This window comes from Pollachius pollachius (assembly GCF_949987615.1).
Source record: "Pollachius pollachius genome assembly, chromosome: 4".
In the NCBI taxonomy this organism is placed as follows: domain Eukaryota; kingdom Metazoa; phylum Chordata; class Actinopteri; order Gadiformes; family Gadidae; genus Pollachius; species Pollachius pollachius.
In genome coordinates, this window is record NC_136937.1 from 18,726,018 (window position 1) to 18,743,774 (window position 17,757).

Below are 17,757 nucleotides of genomic sequence, written 5' to 3' on the forward strand. Positions count from 1 at the left end.
AGAGGAGGCTTGTGTTGGCAGGCTGGGGTCTGGGCAGGGGGGCTGAGAGAGCAGGTGGAAACAGAAACACTTTAATATTGATGCAGGATATCAATCCAAATGTAGAGAGGACTGTGGAGTATTTCCCCATAGATAATATGCCCATAAATTATGCATGTTAATGTAATTATGCATCTATCTAATTAAGCAAGGATCTAATTAATATGATGGTTTCTGGGGTGAGGGTAGGGCTGCTAGATTATGGGAAAAATCATAATCACGATTATTTTGGTCAATATTGAAGTCACGATTAATCAAACGATTATTTGAGTTTGAAAACCTGTTGTATTTATCCAGCATGTCTCTCCCAAAAATCTTTGTAACTGAGAACTTTGAAAATTCGCCTTAAAAAAACACACAAAATGGTCAAAAAGAAAATGTTCCATTCTAAAATGATTTACAAATATGTATTCAACCGTTCTGCCCTTTCTATAAAACATTTATAAAAAATGAATATAATAATAATAATAATCGAAAAACTCGATTATGTTAATTTTGTGATCGTTTGACGCTAAAATCGAAATCGCGATCAAAATTCGATTCATCGCCCAGCCCTAGGTGAGGGCAAAGCACATTAATGCAGGAGCAGAGAACTCTGAAAGCCCCAGAACAATCATTGGTATCCTTACATGCAACTAGACTTGTGTATATTGTGCATGTAAGGACACCTATTGTGTTATTTTGCGTGTGTGACAAACAAGCATTCAGCTCATATTTTTCATTGTGTGATAGATCAATCAATCCTTCTTTGTTTCTTAAAATGCATATATTTTAAGTTGACATGTTGATTGTCATGTAAACACAAACAAAAACCGTCTCTCCACCTTGAATAAATCAGTAGTGTTGTGACATAAACGCTTGCTTCAATAGATCACAGCTGACATGAACGGCCGATTGAAGACCGTGTGTGGACGGGTGTTGCAATCAAGTCCCAATCGGACATGGGGACCGTCTAAATAACAGCTTGAGCTTCGGGCTTTGCATAACAACGACATCATCAGTATCTTCCAGGATTAAGAGAGGACTGTCGGGTAGAGAGGCATCGGGGGCGGGGGGGGGGGGGGCGGGTTTCCACAGTGCCGGCAGCACCGGGCTACTTGCTGGGGGTCGCGGTGTGTATGAAGGGATGAATGCAGCTCCATAATGGGGTTCATTGTTTTCGTGTTGGGTATTCATGGTAGATTAAGGGCAGATGTACATGTGTAAAGGAGTTGACCTAGATGGGAAAGGGATTGGCACTTTGGATCTGGATTTGGAGCCTGTTAATAATAACAAAATAATAATAATAATAATAAAAAATAACAACTTACCATGTGTTGATTTGCCCTCCTTCTAAGCTATAGGATACATTGTAGTATTGGATGTTTCATTCTTTAGTTGGTTTATTTACATTTACATTCAGGGCATTTAGCGGATGCTTTTATCTGAAGCAACCTACAAAAAGTATTTTTTGTACTTATAATTATGATTTACAGAAACTGCATACTTGGTTCATAATTGGTATACTTCCGGGGGGTTTCCAGTCTCACTGGTATTGCATCGAATCGAGCGGTAGGGTAAACCACTCTAAATGTTTGTTATATTATTTGTTATGCACACAGCCAGTGGAGAAATCCAACTCTACTTTTTATATAGTTTCCAAACACAACCATGGCCTGAGTGCATGCAAGGCCCTGCTGGTGAGGTCTCCCCTCCCTACAGCCTGTAAACCTTTCTCTCCATTGTAGCTGTGTGAGGGTAGGCTGACCTTCAATAATAAAAACACGTGTGCTAGCCTATAATTATTAAGTTGCGTAACCTGCTTAATGAAATTCTGCTCAAATTTCAGTTGGCTCTGTTTTAAAAGTCAAGTTTCAAGGACTACCCACGCATGATACACAAGCTCACATAAACTAAAAGGATTTTGCTTAAACAATCCTGTGGCCCTTTTTTCCCCAGGACAAGGAGAACTGCTTTAGAAAGGTCTTTCCTTTTAGTACTTTTCTTTTTATCGAGTGACCTAACGACAAGCCATTCCGGCCGTTGCCCCCGGCAACCAATTTACTTATTATTTTCTCAACTGATCTATGGCCTTATACATATACTTTTTATAGGGAACACATCCACAGTGTTTTCCTAGGGTGTGTTGTGTGTGTGTGTGTGTGTGTGTGTGTGTGTCTGTGCGTGTGCGTGCATATGTGTGTATCTGTGGTGTATATACTGCAGTGTGTTTGTGTTGTATGAGTAAACACACTAGTCCGCTAGACACACAGTGTGTTGTGGGGGTGTTCTCCTGGTAATGAGTCAGCAGAACGCTGCAGGCTGCAGGGTTCTGACTAGCCTGATAGACTGGCCTACTTGTGAGTCTGTGTGTTTGTTTTGAGTGTGTGTGGTGTGGGCGCCGGAAGGCTGTTTATAAGGGTGGATGTACTGAGTGTTGATGTGGGGTTTTATCTCAGCTCTGATCTTGCCCCAACTTGTTATGTAGAAAGCAGCAAGGTGGCCGGCAGTAGCTCAGGGGGTAGAGTGGGTTGACTGGTAACCGGATGGTTGCTAGTTTGATCCCCGGCTCCTCCTAGCTGAGTTTCGAGGTTTCCCTGAGCAAGATACCACACAACTGCTCCTTACGAGCTGGCTGTCGCCCTGAGTGGTTGACTCCGCTGTCGTTGTGTGAATGTGTGTATGAATGGTCGTAAGTTGCTTTAAATAAAAGCATCAGTAAAATCCCCTGAATGTAAAACGGCCTTTCTCTGGTATGTGTTCTTCGGCCCCCTCTCTCTTCCCCTCCACCTTGCCCGTCTTCAGTTGTGTTGCCATCGCATGGTGTCGGTGTCTTCTGCTCCCTGCGTTCATCTTGGTGTGTGCACCGTTCAGAAGGCTTTGAGTTAGTGGAGGAGGAGGATAAGGGGGGGGATGGCGTTTAGGGGGTTTGGTTTTAGCCATCGAGTCATAAATACTGATTCAAAATGTCATAGGATTGTGTAATACATTTGACTCTACAACTCCATCTACAGTGTAGGCTAGATAAGTTATTATATTAGGCCTTTTAAATAACCGTATAGTCTGAATATTTAAAATAGACTGTGACAAGTAGCCCACAGAGTACTGGGGAAGCAGATTGAGCTAAACAGGATTAAACACATGAAAAGTTTTTGTACAATTTAGAGCCAAATCCCAAATATCATGAATTCAGATGATGGGGACTTACTATGTAAAACATATGTCATGATCACATGTCTAACGTGTCCTGAATATGAATCCCTTCCACTGCATTTGCTACTGAGGATCCAACCCATGGAAACACAGCATTAAACCACGTGTTAATCAAATGAAATGAAGAACCCTGACCGACCGTTAAGATCATTGTGTTTCATTTTGAGGACATCAGAACTCGTTGTCAGAAGCTATCCCACTGTGGCTGTTATAAAAATCTTATTTTTACGCCCGCGGTTGTAATACGACATAAACAAATGGATATCTTGGCTGTAAATTCTGTTATAAAATTTCCCTTGGGGCAGCTGTTTCCTAAGCCAAGGGCCCTGTTAAGGAATCGCTAAAAGACTAAAAGATTAAGCCATGCTAGGGGCGCAAAGCCAAAGCCGTAGGAGTCAATAAGATACAAGAGGATAAGGCTGCACTGCCATGTACTGGGTGGGTCGTTTGGCAGGGTTATTACTCACTACTGTAGTCCTCCTTTTTGGTCACTAATGAGCTTCGCAGGTTAGGTCCACAGATAAAACAACAGTGGGACTCAAACCCCCTACCCACCACACGAGTCAACCCTGACTAGGTTCTGCTTCATGCATTTTGTATTTTTAATTAACAATGTATTGGCCTACATTTAAGAATACATTTTTAACGATGCAGCGAACAATAGGAGAGTTAATTATAAACAGGAAGGAGTAAAAGAGCATGCAGTGCAGAATTGAAATACAGCATGTGATTCCTTCCTGGTTAACCCCTTGCTGCCCGTACTAGGGCAGAGCGCCGCGGGCCAGACCGCCTCGGCTCAGCCAGGGATTTAGACTCCTCAGCCAATGAGCAAGCTCTTCTCTGTGGGGCTTTAATACATCTTTCGAGGGGCTTTTTGGGGTCGTGTTTGCATGGAAGGGACAGCTGGCGACCCCAATCCATGCCACTCATGCCCACCCAGCCCCACCACCACCACCACCACCACCACCACCCAGGAAGTGTCTGGTCAGAGCCTATTGTCACGGTCTCCTGAGTCATTGTTGGCCACTCCTTTCGAGATATTTTTGGGTTCCTTGTTTTTTAATTGGTCTCTGGTTTGCCGCAAAATCACAAAAAGTGTAGTCAGTTGGAACAGTACTTTCAGCATTGAAGAAGGAATGCATACACAAACACACACACACTTTAAATGCTGTTACCCAGACCCTATTAATTTGGTTTCATATCCTGTAATGATGGCTTATCTGAAACTTGTTTTCAACCACCTTCAAAGAAGCTATAGCAATTATTCTCTGTTATTACCGCTTATTGTGCTTCTATGTGTGTGCGTTCTGGTGTGTGTGATCGTTCTGCCGCTGTCTCAATCCAGATAAATAGCCCTGTCCTGGTTCAGCAGAAAGTGTAGCTTAACAGTCCAAACAGTCTCATCTACAGATGGAACATGCTTTACAAAGTTGCACAATGATGTTACAGCCTTGTGTTCCGTCACACCAGAGTAGGTTAGTTCTGTGTGTGACGGTTGGGTTATTAGTCTCTACATTTCCCCAGGGCCCACGGCCACTCCACAACACAAAGTACCTTCTTCATGGCTTCCTGCTTCATGCCTGATGTGTTATCACACTTTTTTTCCCCTTAAATGTGCATAGCCAAATGTGGTACAATCAAAAAATGAGAATAATTAAATTGAGGAATTCTATCTATATCTGGAGTTTCTTTACCAACATATATATGGCAAAAAAAAGCCAAAGGCACCTTCTTAACAGTGTGTGCTACTCTCCCTACCAACATGTATTAGATGTTATTGTGTGTGCTACTCTCCCTACCAACATGTATTAGATGTTATTGTGTGTGCTACTCTCCCTACCAACATGTATTAGATGTTATTGTGTGTGCTAATCTCCCTACCAACATGTATCAGATGTTATCATACAGAAGGCACCTTCCTAACAGTGTGTGCTACTTCTCCGTTTGCCGTCTCACCGTTGCACTGCCCGCCTCTGGTCCTTCTTTTGTGTTGTTCCCCGGTGTCCCGTGTGGCCCTTTCCCGGGCAGCCCCCGAGACGCCACTCCGGGACGGCCCGTCCTCTCCCTGCACCGTCACCGGGGTGCTCAAGCGCACGGTTCAATCTATCCGTGAACGCACACAGAACACTTAGCGAGCCGGCCGCTGAAGCCCCCTCTGCAGACAGTGGCCCCCTCCGCCGTGCCCAGAGGACTCCCCCTGGGGGGGCTTTGTGTGTGGTTGAGCCGGGCTCGTTGGGGTCCAAGCCATGCCAAGTAGGCCTGGTTCAGTAGTTTGATTAAGATAAGTATGATTTAAAGTAAAGAAATGGAAGGGATTGAAATTATCGTACATTTACGCTTTTATCCACAGCGGTAAAAAACGGTTAATACACACCGACGGCCGAGTCAACCACGCAAGGCGACAGCCAGCTCGTCAGGATCAGTCAGGGTGAGGCGTCTTGCTCAGGGACACCGCGTCACTCAGCTAGGAGGAGCCGGTCAACCTGTTTTACCTCCTGAGCTAGGCCAACCGATCTTCGGATGTTTCTAAGAAGGAGCTTTGCAAAAATTGAGCGTGGTGTGTACAAACCTCAACGTGATCTGAACCTGATATCAGACGGAGGTTGGACCTCAGTGCAGGGAAAGCAGTAGCAGGAGGGGGAGAGCAGTGGCAGAGAGCTTTCATGGTGCCATGAGGTTCTACCGGCAGTCGGAGCTGCTTCATTTTTAATGTGCAAATGAAGTGACTATATTTGATCTCACGGGTGCTTTAGTGAGTTGAAAGAGCATTTATCCCTGTGATCAGCGTGACAAGTGGGCTTCCTGTCATCCCCGTGGTGTGGTGACATATCGGCACAGTTTGATCATTATTATTAAAGCTGAACGTACCTGATCGTACAATCAGTCCTGGTAATGGCATTCATTTATCAGCAGGATTCGCAGTTGAATCAGCCTCTGTATCAGCATCTGTATCAGAGTCAGTCACAGAGGTGTTCTGTGTAACAATTTACAATTTAAAAAAGAGATTTAGAAATGTTATCCCGAATCCACATGCCAACGTGCTGGTGCCTTCTTGAAATGCATTTATGTTATTAATTTTTAACGATAGTTGAATAGAAGCCAACATCTCCACCACACATTTCAGAGGCAATCTTTGTGTTCATGCGTAGAAGCCTTTTCTGCTTTGAGCATTGGGTCTTTTGCAGTTTATTGAACCTTTAGTTAAATGTACCCTTGCTGTCTCCAATAAAAGAGCATCCCTGTCAGTTGTATTATCTCTTTAAGTTGTTGAGTGCAGCTGTCATCTTTAAGCCAAGATGTCAACCCATGATAGCCATTGAAGCAATGACATTAGGCATAGGCCATAGTTGTTCAAATATTCAATCAGCGAGTTAAGGTTGAAGGAACAAATTGTACACATTGCCACATGTCCAAAACCACACGCATATTTACACATCACCGTATCTTTTTCACCAACTAAACAAACAACAAACCGCGAGACATGTTTCTAGGCCAAGGTCATCTCAATGTCTCAATCAGAGGTTCTCAAGCAGCACCGGGGTGGACACATATATACAGAGACGTGCACTTCTGTCATAACGCTTTAATCGGCTCATTCAAAGAGGAGTGAACCCTAAAAATAAATGTTGAAAGATATTCATTAAAATTTATTGAAAACTAAAAGTGCAAACCTGGGAAAATTAGGTTTACTGAACCTATTTCCTAAAATAAGCCTTCTTGTGCTTTACATGACGTTATGTGACATTGGTGTTGTTTGTGTTGCAACAACAAGAACTAAAATGAATGAAGGCATCTTCACTATAACTGCATAGATACATGGGAGAGAAGGCATGCTATGCTACACTATCTCAATTGGAGTCGTACTCCATTTTATCTGATAATATGGTGAAAAAACGTAGCAACAGCACACATTTCTCAACAGGACATCAGCAGCAACAGTTAGGTTTTGTTTTACTGAATGCCGAGGACTGGGTCTTAGTTGAATCATCTGAAAGTGTTCCCACATTCTTCCCTGAGACAATGCCCTGGGTACCTAAGAAGGTCTCTCCTCAAGTTTACCCAGGGCCTGTTGGACATCTGTTGGGGTTTGCAGCCCTCAACACTCATCTCTTTGTATCCTCCCGTAAGGAAGAAAGGGAAAATTCCTCAAACTCCCAAATCCTAAGAATTGTAATGAAGTGGTTGCTAAGATACAATCTATAGGGGCCATTGTTGGGTTCTGTATGGATTCCGTGGTGCTACTTGGGGGCATCAACGACCCACAATGCACCCCGCATTCCACTGCTTTTCCACTAGCAACAAAAAGGGGGATTTTGGGTTGGTCTGTCATTTCTGAAAAAACATCTCTTTTTCTTTCTGGAAAAGTACAAATTCTTTCCAAAAACAATTAGCATATAAAGATTGTGTCTTCAGTCAGCTTGCTATTTGCAGTCATTTTGCCCCTAACTAAGTTATATCAAAGATATATTTTTTATAAATTCACAGTTTTATTATTGCATTATTTTTTGTATTTGTACTATGTCTTGGACCATAGTTCCTACCAAGTCAGAATGGACATCAGAATATTAGCGATAAGCAGCTATGGATTGTGTATTGCACTATATCGCCCTTAAGTCGACCTCCAGTATTTAAGCATTTCTGAGGAGCTCTGCTTTTAGCAATCACTGATTAATTCAATGCAATATAGATGTAGTTTCACCTGAATGTCCAACATTTCTAGCTGTCCAAAGTGGCCAAAGTGGCTTAAAGGTATTAACGGTATGGAGCTATTATTTGAGTGTATTTTGTTAGAAATGGCATAGCCATCCATCAGCTATTATTTAGTGTAATGCAGTTGGAGATGGCTGTTTCTAGTTGACTGCGCCTGCCTCTGTGTGAGACAATTTGGATTATAGACAGCTCCTTGCTCATTTCTGACCAATCAGGACAGATTTTCCCTGATTGGTTTGGAGAATGGATCTGGCCTGTCAATCACAGGCATGTGTGGTCACGTGTGCCACTCAATGGCGGAGAAATGCAGAATGGGACGGAGCAGAGAGGGAGGGGCCGTATTTATGATGGATTGGTTTCAAGTTTCTGACAAATGCTTGTTGTAAGTCACTTTGGATAAAAGCGTTTGGTTGATGCCTTAAATGTAAAACAGTGCTCTCTTCTGCTATCTCTCTCTTCACAACTCTCGAATCTGACCTACAGCACCTTAAAGTATCTTGGAAACGTTGGTAACAAAGTAACAGAGGTACAGACTCATCTGAATTGGAGTCAGGGAAACATGAACCAGACATGGAGTTTTGGTTTGTGTTTCCCTGCAATTGGTGACTCAGGGTTTTGTTGAAGAAGTGGAGCCTGAGCAAGCCATGAAGCCAATAACACAGAAAATCTGTTAACATAACAAATGTAGATTTGACCTCAACACAACAAATAAGCCTATACGCTTTTCTTGATAATGTGTTCTTTTGATTTGATATATTTTCAAGTTTCTATCACTATGTAGGCCATTGTTGTTGTCTGATGTACATCAAAAGAGACGCCCAACACTCCACTAGCCCAACCGCTGAACGCCTGCATACCCAGAGGATCTATGCTAATTCATAATTTATCAGTTGGCCAAGCTCAGATAAAATTAATTAAAACCGTTAGATATGCATCTCGCTCATTACTTGTATTAATGGAAAATCATCCATCAACAGTGAACTTGTAGGAATATGAATGTGACCTCCAGACATGTTTAGTGAATATTTGAGTGAATTTAATGAATGTAAATTTATTAAGCTGCCTTGTTGACTAGTCTGACCAATCTACTCTGACCACCTATTACGTTAAAAAAGGGTTTAGGATCAGGTGTCTCTGTAAACTTTTAATATTGTGTGTTATAATATTTTGTGCTGTACTTTCTAAACCAGTTGTATAGGTTTCAAGGCACAAGTTCTGTGTGTGCCGGTGCGATGCCACATGCGTAACGGTAATATGCTTTGTCAGTGCCGCTATTTAAACCTCCTAACATTGTCTTGCATGATTAAAACGTTTAAAGCGAGTCCCTGAACCTTATCTCTGCCAGGAGCCAAAGGGCATGAAGCGTGACCCTCTCATTATTTTATTCACCAAAACAACAGCAATGCAAGTCCATTAAAAGCTGAATATTTCAGAGCAGTTTGCACTCAGGCAGGGGAAATATGAAATGTTCATCACTGAGTGAGGCTGCAGAATGCAGGGATGGATGGTGGCTGAAATGAGTCTGGTCCAGCCTTGGTGTACCCTGCCACCATAAGAGAGGGTAATAGAAGTGTGTCTGGTGGTGTCTCGCTGTTGAACTAAACTAAACACATGACCTGGGTCAAGTGATGAGATTTGATAGTGAAAGTGATTTCAGATATTCAGTATTACAATTATCACTATTCTTATCACCTTTTTCATGACTATTACTATATTATGACTTGCTCCTCAGCAACATCTAGCCCCCCGATTTCATGCTTTTCACTATTCCGTATTCATTGTGATTTTTTATTTAATTCAGTGACACAGAAACAAAACACAAATGAATAAAACAACCTAAATGCATAAATAATATGGCAACATTAATTACGCTCGGTAACACTATGGCTAATATTGTTTTGTATTTGCGCAATTTATGCTAGCAAGTCAACAGCCCTGACGAGTAGAGACTCATGTGCAGCGCTGTAAGGCCACGCTGTTGCCCAACACACACAAAGGGATATGTCCTCAAATGTGTTAAAATCTAGGAGGGCAGGTATCCACCTGTCTTCAACTGATCATGCCATCAGATTATAGTTGGATCTTTTAGTATTTTTGCCTCCCTGTCTCCTCTCTCTTCTCATTCCCTCTTGCTCTATTTGCCTCTACATGTCTTCCCTTCCATCGCCCACTTGCGCTCTGCTTCTCTCCTCCTTCTCCTCTTCTCTCCTCTCCTCTCCTCATTCTCGTATATTCTCTTCTCTCTCCTTGCCTCCCCCCTCCTTTTCTCTCCTCTCCTCTCTCCTCCTCTGCTTCTCATCTCCTCTCCTCACCTCCCTCTCCCCTCTCCTCTCCTCTCTCTTGCTCGTATATTCTCTTTGCTCTCCCCCCCTCTCCTCCCCCCTCCTCTCCCCTCCTCTCCACCATCTCCTCTCCTCCCCTCTCCTCTCCTCCCCTCTCCTCTCCTCTCCACCCATCTCCTCTCCTCTCCTCTCCTCTCCTCTCCACCCCCCTCATCTCCTCTCCTCTCCACCCATCTCCTCTCCTCTGATGACCTCTCATGATGCTACTCCTCCTGTCCTTACAAGTCCTCTCCTACAGCTGTCCCATCTCATCCAGCTGTTTTAAATCTAGTGTCTTCATCTCTAGCCCCGGCTGACATCCAGTTTTTTAGAATCTGCTATCTTCATCTGTAGCCCAGGCAGACATGATCTCCTGAGAGGATAAAATGCCCCTAAGTTGGTGGAGTTGCTGCAGGAGGTGCTGGAGGTGGTGGTGGTGGGAAGTTGCACACCTTAACCTCTGCTGTATGTGTAAAAGTGATGCTAATCTGGTTGGACACAGCCAGCCTGCAGGGTTCAGCGGTTGAGTTCCAGGACTCTTACACAACATGGTAGTACTCTCCTTAATCTCCCAGTATAGACTGATTTAACATTTAGCAAATGACTCTTTGACCAAACTCTATTTTTAGGCCTTCTTTGGCTGTAGTTATTATAGCCTTCTCTACGTTTTTTGCAATGCGTTTGTGTGTGTGTGGTGTGTCACTCAATTAATTGAATAAATACACGGCACAAAATAACTACATGAATGAAATGACAAACAGAGCAGCACTGCACTAAATAGATTTAGGCTGTTGACGTTTGATCAAATGATGCTTCAGCAGCCTAACCCAGGCCAGGATTAAGCTGGTAAATGAGATTGAATTGATGGATGCCGTTTTTTGGATATCAGATTGAAACTGAAAGAGGACCTGAAATGATCTAAAAAATACAAGTGTAGGCATGCATGGATTTCTCAATAATGACTTTCATTTTAAGTAATGGATGCTTTCCAAGGGTAACCCTGCCTGAATTTAAATTTATATTTGGGTAGACATGGACAGTCTTGAGCCCTAAATTTGGTGCAGATTTGGAATGTACTGCATGGGCTTGCAGACAGGAAACATCGATCATGATCACTGTGTCAGAGTGAGTCCTTTGCCATCACTTCTTTGTCTATAAGTGGGTAATACAAATGTATCTTTTAAGACATTGATTGGCAGGGGCTAGGATTGGATAACTGTACTGCTGTGCTGCAGTTAAATTCCTCCTATGAGGACTCATACAGTCTCCTGTCACTGAGCAGGTGTGTGCAGTGCTATCATTCTGTGGTCCCACAAGGACGTATGGTAACCCTGAAAGCCATGAATGAGAGGAGTATGGATGCTGTGTGGGTTTGCGTGCGTGCAGAGGCTCGCATGGGAAAGTGTGCTTGAAAGTGTTGTCATATTTCATGCATGCATACGGTATCTTTGCATGCATGGTTAGAGATTTAGTAATTAGAGGATAGTGGTGTTCACCACCCCCACCGTATACAGTCTAACATCTACATTTAGAACCACTGCATTTCAACCTTTTAGTCTCCTGCAGGACCTCTGACTGTTTACTGATCTAATGTTCTCCATCGTTGTAGTCTGTAGTGATCTAATGTTCTCCATTCTGTGGTCCTTAGTAGTCTAATGTTCTCCATCCTGTGTTCCTTATTGATCTAATGTTCTCCATCATCGTGTTCCTCTCTAGTATGAGTTCAAGGCCAAGAACATCAAGAAGAAGAAAGTGAGCATCGTGGTGTCTGTGGATGGGGTCAAAGTGTTGATGAGGAAAAAGCAGAAGGTACGTTGTCAGACCACGTTGAGCCTGTTCTAGAGGGATGGAAACTGGCAGGAACCTCACAATAGGATGTTACGTTTTACATTATGAATGCTGGAGTTTGGGAAATAAAGGTCACATTAATTTTTAAAGGAATTTGGCCGAACAAAACAGAAAATTGTTGATGCAGGTTGACTATAGGCAAAGACGTTTTAGCGCCCTCTTTAGGACGGTATCATTATATAGCTTCCAGTGAAAATTTGGTGAAGTTTCTGGCTTACGTTTTTTTTCACTTTTTATGTCACCCTAGCTCAAAAATATTGCGAAGGCAAAGAATCCAGATTCTCACATAAATGTATTTAATCCCCCATCCCTACTTTGCATGCCTTCAATAGAACTTATCATGAGCTTTCCACTTTTAACCATGAGCAGACTCTATTAGTAGGGCTTAAGATCACATAGACACATTTGCTTAAGTGTGATCCCACATACAACATAAATACTTTTTACAGATACACTATAAGATACATTAGATTCCAATATGAAATATTTTCAACTTTTAAAAAATAACTTCACCTCCTTAAACCCCTTGTACCTCAATGTCTTTGAGTCCTCTCTCTTCTTCTCCATCCCACAGAGGAAGGAGTGGACCTGGGATGAGGGAAAGATGCTCATCATGCAGGATCCTATATACAGGTACAGAGCCTTTTCTTAACCCCCTCATTTCTCCTGTTCCCCACAGCTCTTGCTGCCGCACGTTGAGGCTCACGGCGTGCTCGCTGCCTTAATGCACGGCCGTGTCGGGTGTGGTTAACCTCAGATAACCACGTCGCCCCTGAATTATCCATAGCGTGCGGTTGGAAGTGCTCGTATGATGTGAGGGTTTGGGGGTCTAATAGTCCAGGGACCAGCCTGCTCTATCGACCGTGTTCGTTCTCCTCACCTGCGGCCAAAGCGCTGCATTTTTTAACTCGCATCCATTTTTCAGTAAGACAGAGCTTCAGTGTCAAAGGAAGTGGTTTGTACCTTTTTTGTGCCATTTCTCACTTCAGTCTCAAATGACAGCAGGGAACGAGTTCATTGATCAACACAACCATAACAGAAACCAAACACTGTCAGAGTTCTCTGCCTGAGATATGAAGCTACATTTGCTGATAATTTTGTTTGGAATTTAGCACTTTTTTTCTTCCCCAGAAGTCAGAGACGGATGATGTAATAATTGAATAGAAGGGCCTGAGGCGCTGTGTTTAATTTGGAAAATGGAACACGGCACAGTGCAGACATTGCAATTTTTTGCGAGCCCGCAGTCTGTCTTCCCCTGACACTCTGTACCTCCGTCACCACCACCTCCCTCTGACACTTTTCAGTTAAAAGTAAAAGAATATGTGGCGGATTCATTTAAATTATAAATGGGAATTGCAATACTGCCACTTTCAAACATCCCGGTTGTTTACCTCAGAACACGAACAAGACTTAGAGGAACAAAAGTAAAGTACAGGGGAGCTCCCCCTTTTCCGTAAAGTAAAAGGCCAATTCTGTTATTCATCTCCAAACTTTTGTCAAGACAAATTACGATAGAATAATCTGATATGGCATTAGTAACGCGGTTACTTAACCCGTTTTTGGTTATAACCGGTTTCACTTGTAACAGTACATGCCTCGTGCGTTGGGGGATGGGCAGTGCCTGTGATTGTGAGTGTCTTGTGCGTTGGGGTCTGGACAGTGCCTGTGATTGTGAGTTTCTTGTGCGTTGGGGTCTGGACAGTGCCTGTGATTGTGAGTGTCTTGTGCGTTGGGGTCTGGACAGTGCCTGTGATTTGAGTGCCTCGTGCGTTGGGGGCTGGACAGTGCTTGCTGCTCAGGTGGGTGTCGGAACATCTTCTTGACGCCACGTTAGTCTCTCATGGTGGGAGAGCTCAGTGTGCACATTACATACCGCATACCCTCAACGCTAATGAGTCCTAGCCCTGGGTTTTCGTGCGTGTGTGTGTGTGTGTGTGTGTGTGTGTGTGTGTGTGTGTGTGTGTGTGTGTGTGTGTGTGTGTGTGTGTGTGCGCGTGCGCGTGTGTGTGTGTGAGAGAGGATCTTCTGTGTAAATTTGAGCTATTTTTATGTTGTTGTTTCCTTAATTTCATCGTTATGTAGGCCACTAAGGCCCCTTGAGATGGCGGTGTTGTGAAGAGTTGGGTAAATAAACAGTTGAGAGTTGAGAAGGCAGACTGACTTTTGAAACAGTTGTTTTCAAAACAAGTGTTGAAGTTTGCACTTTAATTGGTCATGGTAAAATGCGGTATTGCCCCATGGGTTAGGTAAGTAAATAATAACAGCTTCAGTTAAAACGAATGCAGTTCATTTAATTATTATTTTAAATGTATTCCAGGTTTCCATAATGTGTCTCTGACTTAATGTTGTACTATTTCTGTAATTGTGTAAATTGATGTGATGTCATATTAAAAAACGTGTTTTGTAATTCAGTCACAGATGGCAGGGATTTAACTAAGATGATTTTCTTCCAGAATCTTCTACGTGTCTCATGATTCCCAAGACCTGAAGATCTTCAGCTTCATCGCCAGAGATGGCACCAATAACTGCTTCAGGTGTAACGTCTTCAAGACTAAGAAGAAGGTACCAGCCTCTGCATTCCATAAATGCTTCATACATCCTACATTACATACAAGTATAAATCGTGGTGTAAATCCATGTTAGCACAGTAAAAACTCTTCTCTTTATTAATTTCTTATTTGTTTTTTAATTATTTACTCATTTATTTTGTTTTCTTTCTCAACCTGAATGTGTATGTGGAGAGGGTCTTTTAGTTTCCTATTTTAACCACTTTGCAGATGTATTCTAATATATATTTAAGTATTCATTTTATTCAGAGAAGCATCATTTTTTTTAACTGTAACTTGTATGTTCTTTTCTTATTTATTTTATTTGGTAACATATTTATTTTCTCTCTGTCCGTCTGTTTGTCTGTATCTCTCTCTGTCTCTCTGTCTGTGTGTGTCTCTCCTTCTCTCTGTCTGTCTGTCTATGTGTGTGTCTCTGTCTGTCTGTCTCTGTCTCTGTCTCTCTCTCTCTCTCTCTCTCTCTCTCTCTCTCTCTCTCTCTCTCTCTCTCTGTGTCTCTCTCTGTTTGTCTGGGTCTCTCGCCCCTCTCCTGCCCCAGGCTCAGGCCATGCGCATCGTGCGGACCGTGGGCCAGGCCTTTGAGGTGTGTCACAAGCTCAGCCTGCAGCACGCCGAGCAGGAAGCAGACGGACGGGCGGACGGAGACAGTGACAAGTCCACAGAGGAGGCCTTCAGTGATGGTAAGACATACTCTCTCTCTCTCTCTCTCACTCACTCTCTCTCTCTCTCTCTCGCTCTCTCTCTCTCTCTCTCTCTCTCTCTCTTTCTCTCTTTCTCTCTTTCCCTCTCTTTGTGTGTGTGTGTGTGTGTGCGTCTCTTGAGTGAGATATATAATTCATTATTGATAACAATGTGTTTCCCTTGCATTATTCATTATTTTTTTTATATGTATGAATCAATTGTATACCACTTCTAATACTTCCAAATCTTTTTCCTCCCAATCATTAGTGGAAAAAAACTCCTACTGGCCACAATTCATTATAATGGTTGTTGTTAAATCTGTAAGAATGCATTCATAAAGAGAAAAAATAAAATAATAAGAATAATACAAAAATAAATTCATAAATAATAATAATTATAATAAATAAATAATACAAATAATAAATATATCAACCTTTGATCTAGTTCTTTATGTAGTTCTAATAATTGTAATGCATAACATAATAAGAAGCCGTCAGTGAATCCAAATGTCCCCAGCCTGGGTGTTGCCCCCCCGAGGGGGTCTCTCTCCGTACCTCACCGAGCTGCCCCCCTCCCCAGGTCCCAAACCGCCAGGCGCCCAGCGGGACGAGGAAGAGGACGGTGGTAAAATGGGAGGAAGAGGAGGAGGAGGAGCAGAGCCTTCGTCAGGCGCAGCCCTGTGTGAGCAGGCGGTCAGCGGCGTTCTGCAGAGCCTGGCGGAGCTCAGCGTGGTCCGACCTGGACGGAGCGTCACGGTGAGAGAACAACACAACACACACTTAACTCACTTGATGATGGTGTTGGCTGTAATCATTCAATAAAAATGTATCACACGCTGATATGATGTGTATGTATGTATGTATGCAGTATGTCCAATATTACCGAAAGAATAACCCCTTTGGACCTAAAAAAAGTTTACACACACACACACACACATTCACACATTTACATTTTAGATTTACATTTAGGGCATTTAGCAGACGCTTATATCCAAAGCGACTTACAATAAGTGCATTTGTCAGAAGAAGGTGAAACTATTTATCGCTGTCGGTACAGTAAGGATGTTCATACAACCTATCAATCACTACGTTAACCCATTCCCCGTATACAACAAAGATAGCTAGGAAGTACTATAATTAAGTACGACAAACAATAAGTGTGTGCATTATATGCCAGGACGTACGACATACAATAAGTAGGAGGGATGGGAGGAGGGGGCTATGCAGAGTCTAGATGAAATCTGAACAGGTGAGTCTTGAGACTCATGACACCAATCCTCAACCCGGTGTGTAATTGTAATCTTTTCCAGAGTTGTAGGCTCCACTGAGCTCTTCCCCAGGATCTGTAGCTAATCTGCAGCAGCTATGAGTTCTAAACTTCTATTGGTCATGGCTTCTCTGGTGTTTCCCAAGCTATTGGGTATTAAGGTACAGCATTTCGGTTCAGTATATGATCATAATAAGGACTAACCTGATCATTTGAACTGGTTCAACATTTATAATCAGACTAGAGGAATGTATCGTTCATATAGAGCTGGGCAAGTTATCGACCTCTAATCGGAATTCAAATTCATGGTCAGTGGTGGTTTCAGGCGCAGCCGCCCGGGCCACCGTATTTGTGGGGGGGAGCCAAATTACGTTTTAAAATCTCAACATGGCAGCATGTGCTGAAAAAAGCAAGCGTTTAGAGCAGGGGTTCTCAAGTTTTGATTTGAGGAACAAAGAATTTAACTGAGGGCCGCCAAAGGAAAAACAATTAGGCAGGAAACGCCGTCAGCATCCCAGTGGTGAAAAAAAACATTGCACCGTGGACCTCTGGGAGTGAGGTCAAGTGAGGTCTAAATCACGAAACTGAGGTTCATCCTTTCAAAGAAATGTACAGTCGGATTAAAACTAACAAATGTAACAGGGTTTAATTGAAATTTAGAGAGAGTCGACTTTTCTCTTTACATTTATTTATTTTTGTTGAAATTAATATTGATATAATAATATTTTAGGGGGGGATTTTTTTTTTCTTTTTTTTACTTACATCTGTATGTCATTGCTGGCCGCCAGGAATGTTTCTGCGGGCTGCCATTGGCCCGTGGGCCACACTTTGAGAATCAATGGTTTAGAGTTTGCCTAAAGTCTGTGGCAACCAAATTTTGCTTTTGTTAATCATTGTTAATCTGAAAAATAAAATCCAAACTTAAAAAGTACATAAATGTGATTTTTAATTAATAATAATTGATTTTTTTTAAATAAAATCAATGATTGGGGTTTGGTTTGAAAAAATCAGAGATTTAATTTTTAGGCCAATTTACCCAGCCCTACGTTCACATATTGGTGTGTATTTATAGCTCTGCTTTATTAATGTTAAGCTCAACCATATGTTTCTTCCATGTGGGGTGGATGTGGGAG

At 42.5% G+C, this 17,757-nt stretch overlaps 1 protein-coding gene across 1 annotated transcript in view; it reads left to right on the forward strand.

Moving 5' to 3' along the window:
• The window catches only part of LOC307074081 (uncharacterized protein), a 37,902-nt gene that overhangs the window by 3,200 nt on the left and 16,945 nt on the right, over positions 1–17,757 (forward strand). Inside the window, exons 3-7 of the mRNA XM_079734083.1 lie at positions 11,979–12,071; positions 12,685–12,743; positions 14,564–14,672; positions 15,216–15,357; positions 15,938–16,113. Coding sequence (XP_079590209.1) covers positions 11,979–12,071; positions 12,685–12,743; positions 14,564–14,672; positions 15,216–15,357; positions 15,938–16,113 — 579 coding nt within the window. The remainder of the gene's footprint in view (positions 1–11,978; positions 12,072–12,684; positions 12,744–14,563; positions 14,673–15,215; positions 15,358–15,937; positions 16,114–17,757) is intronic.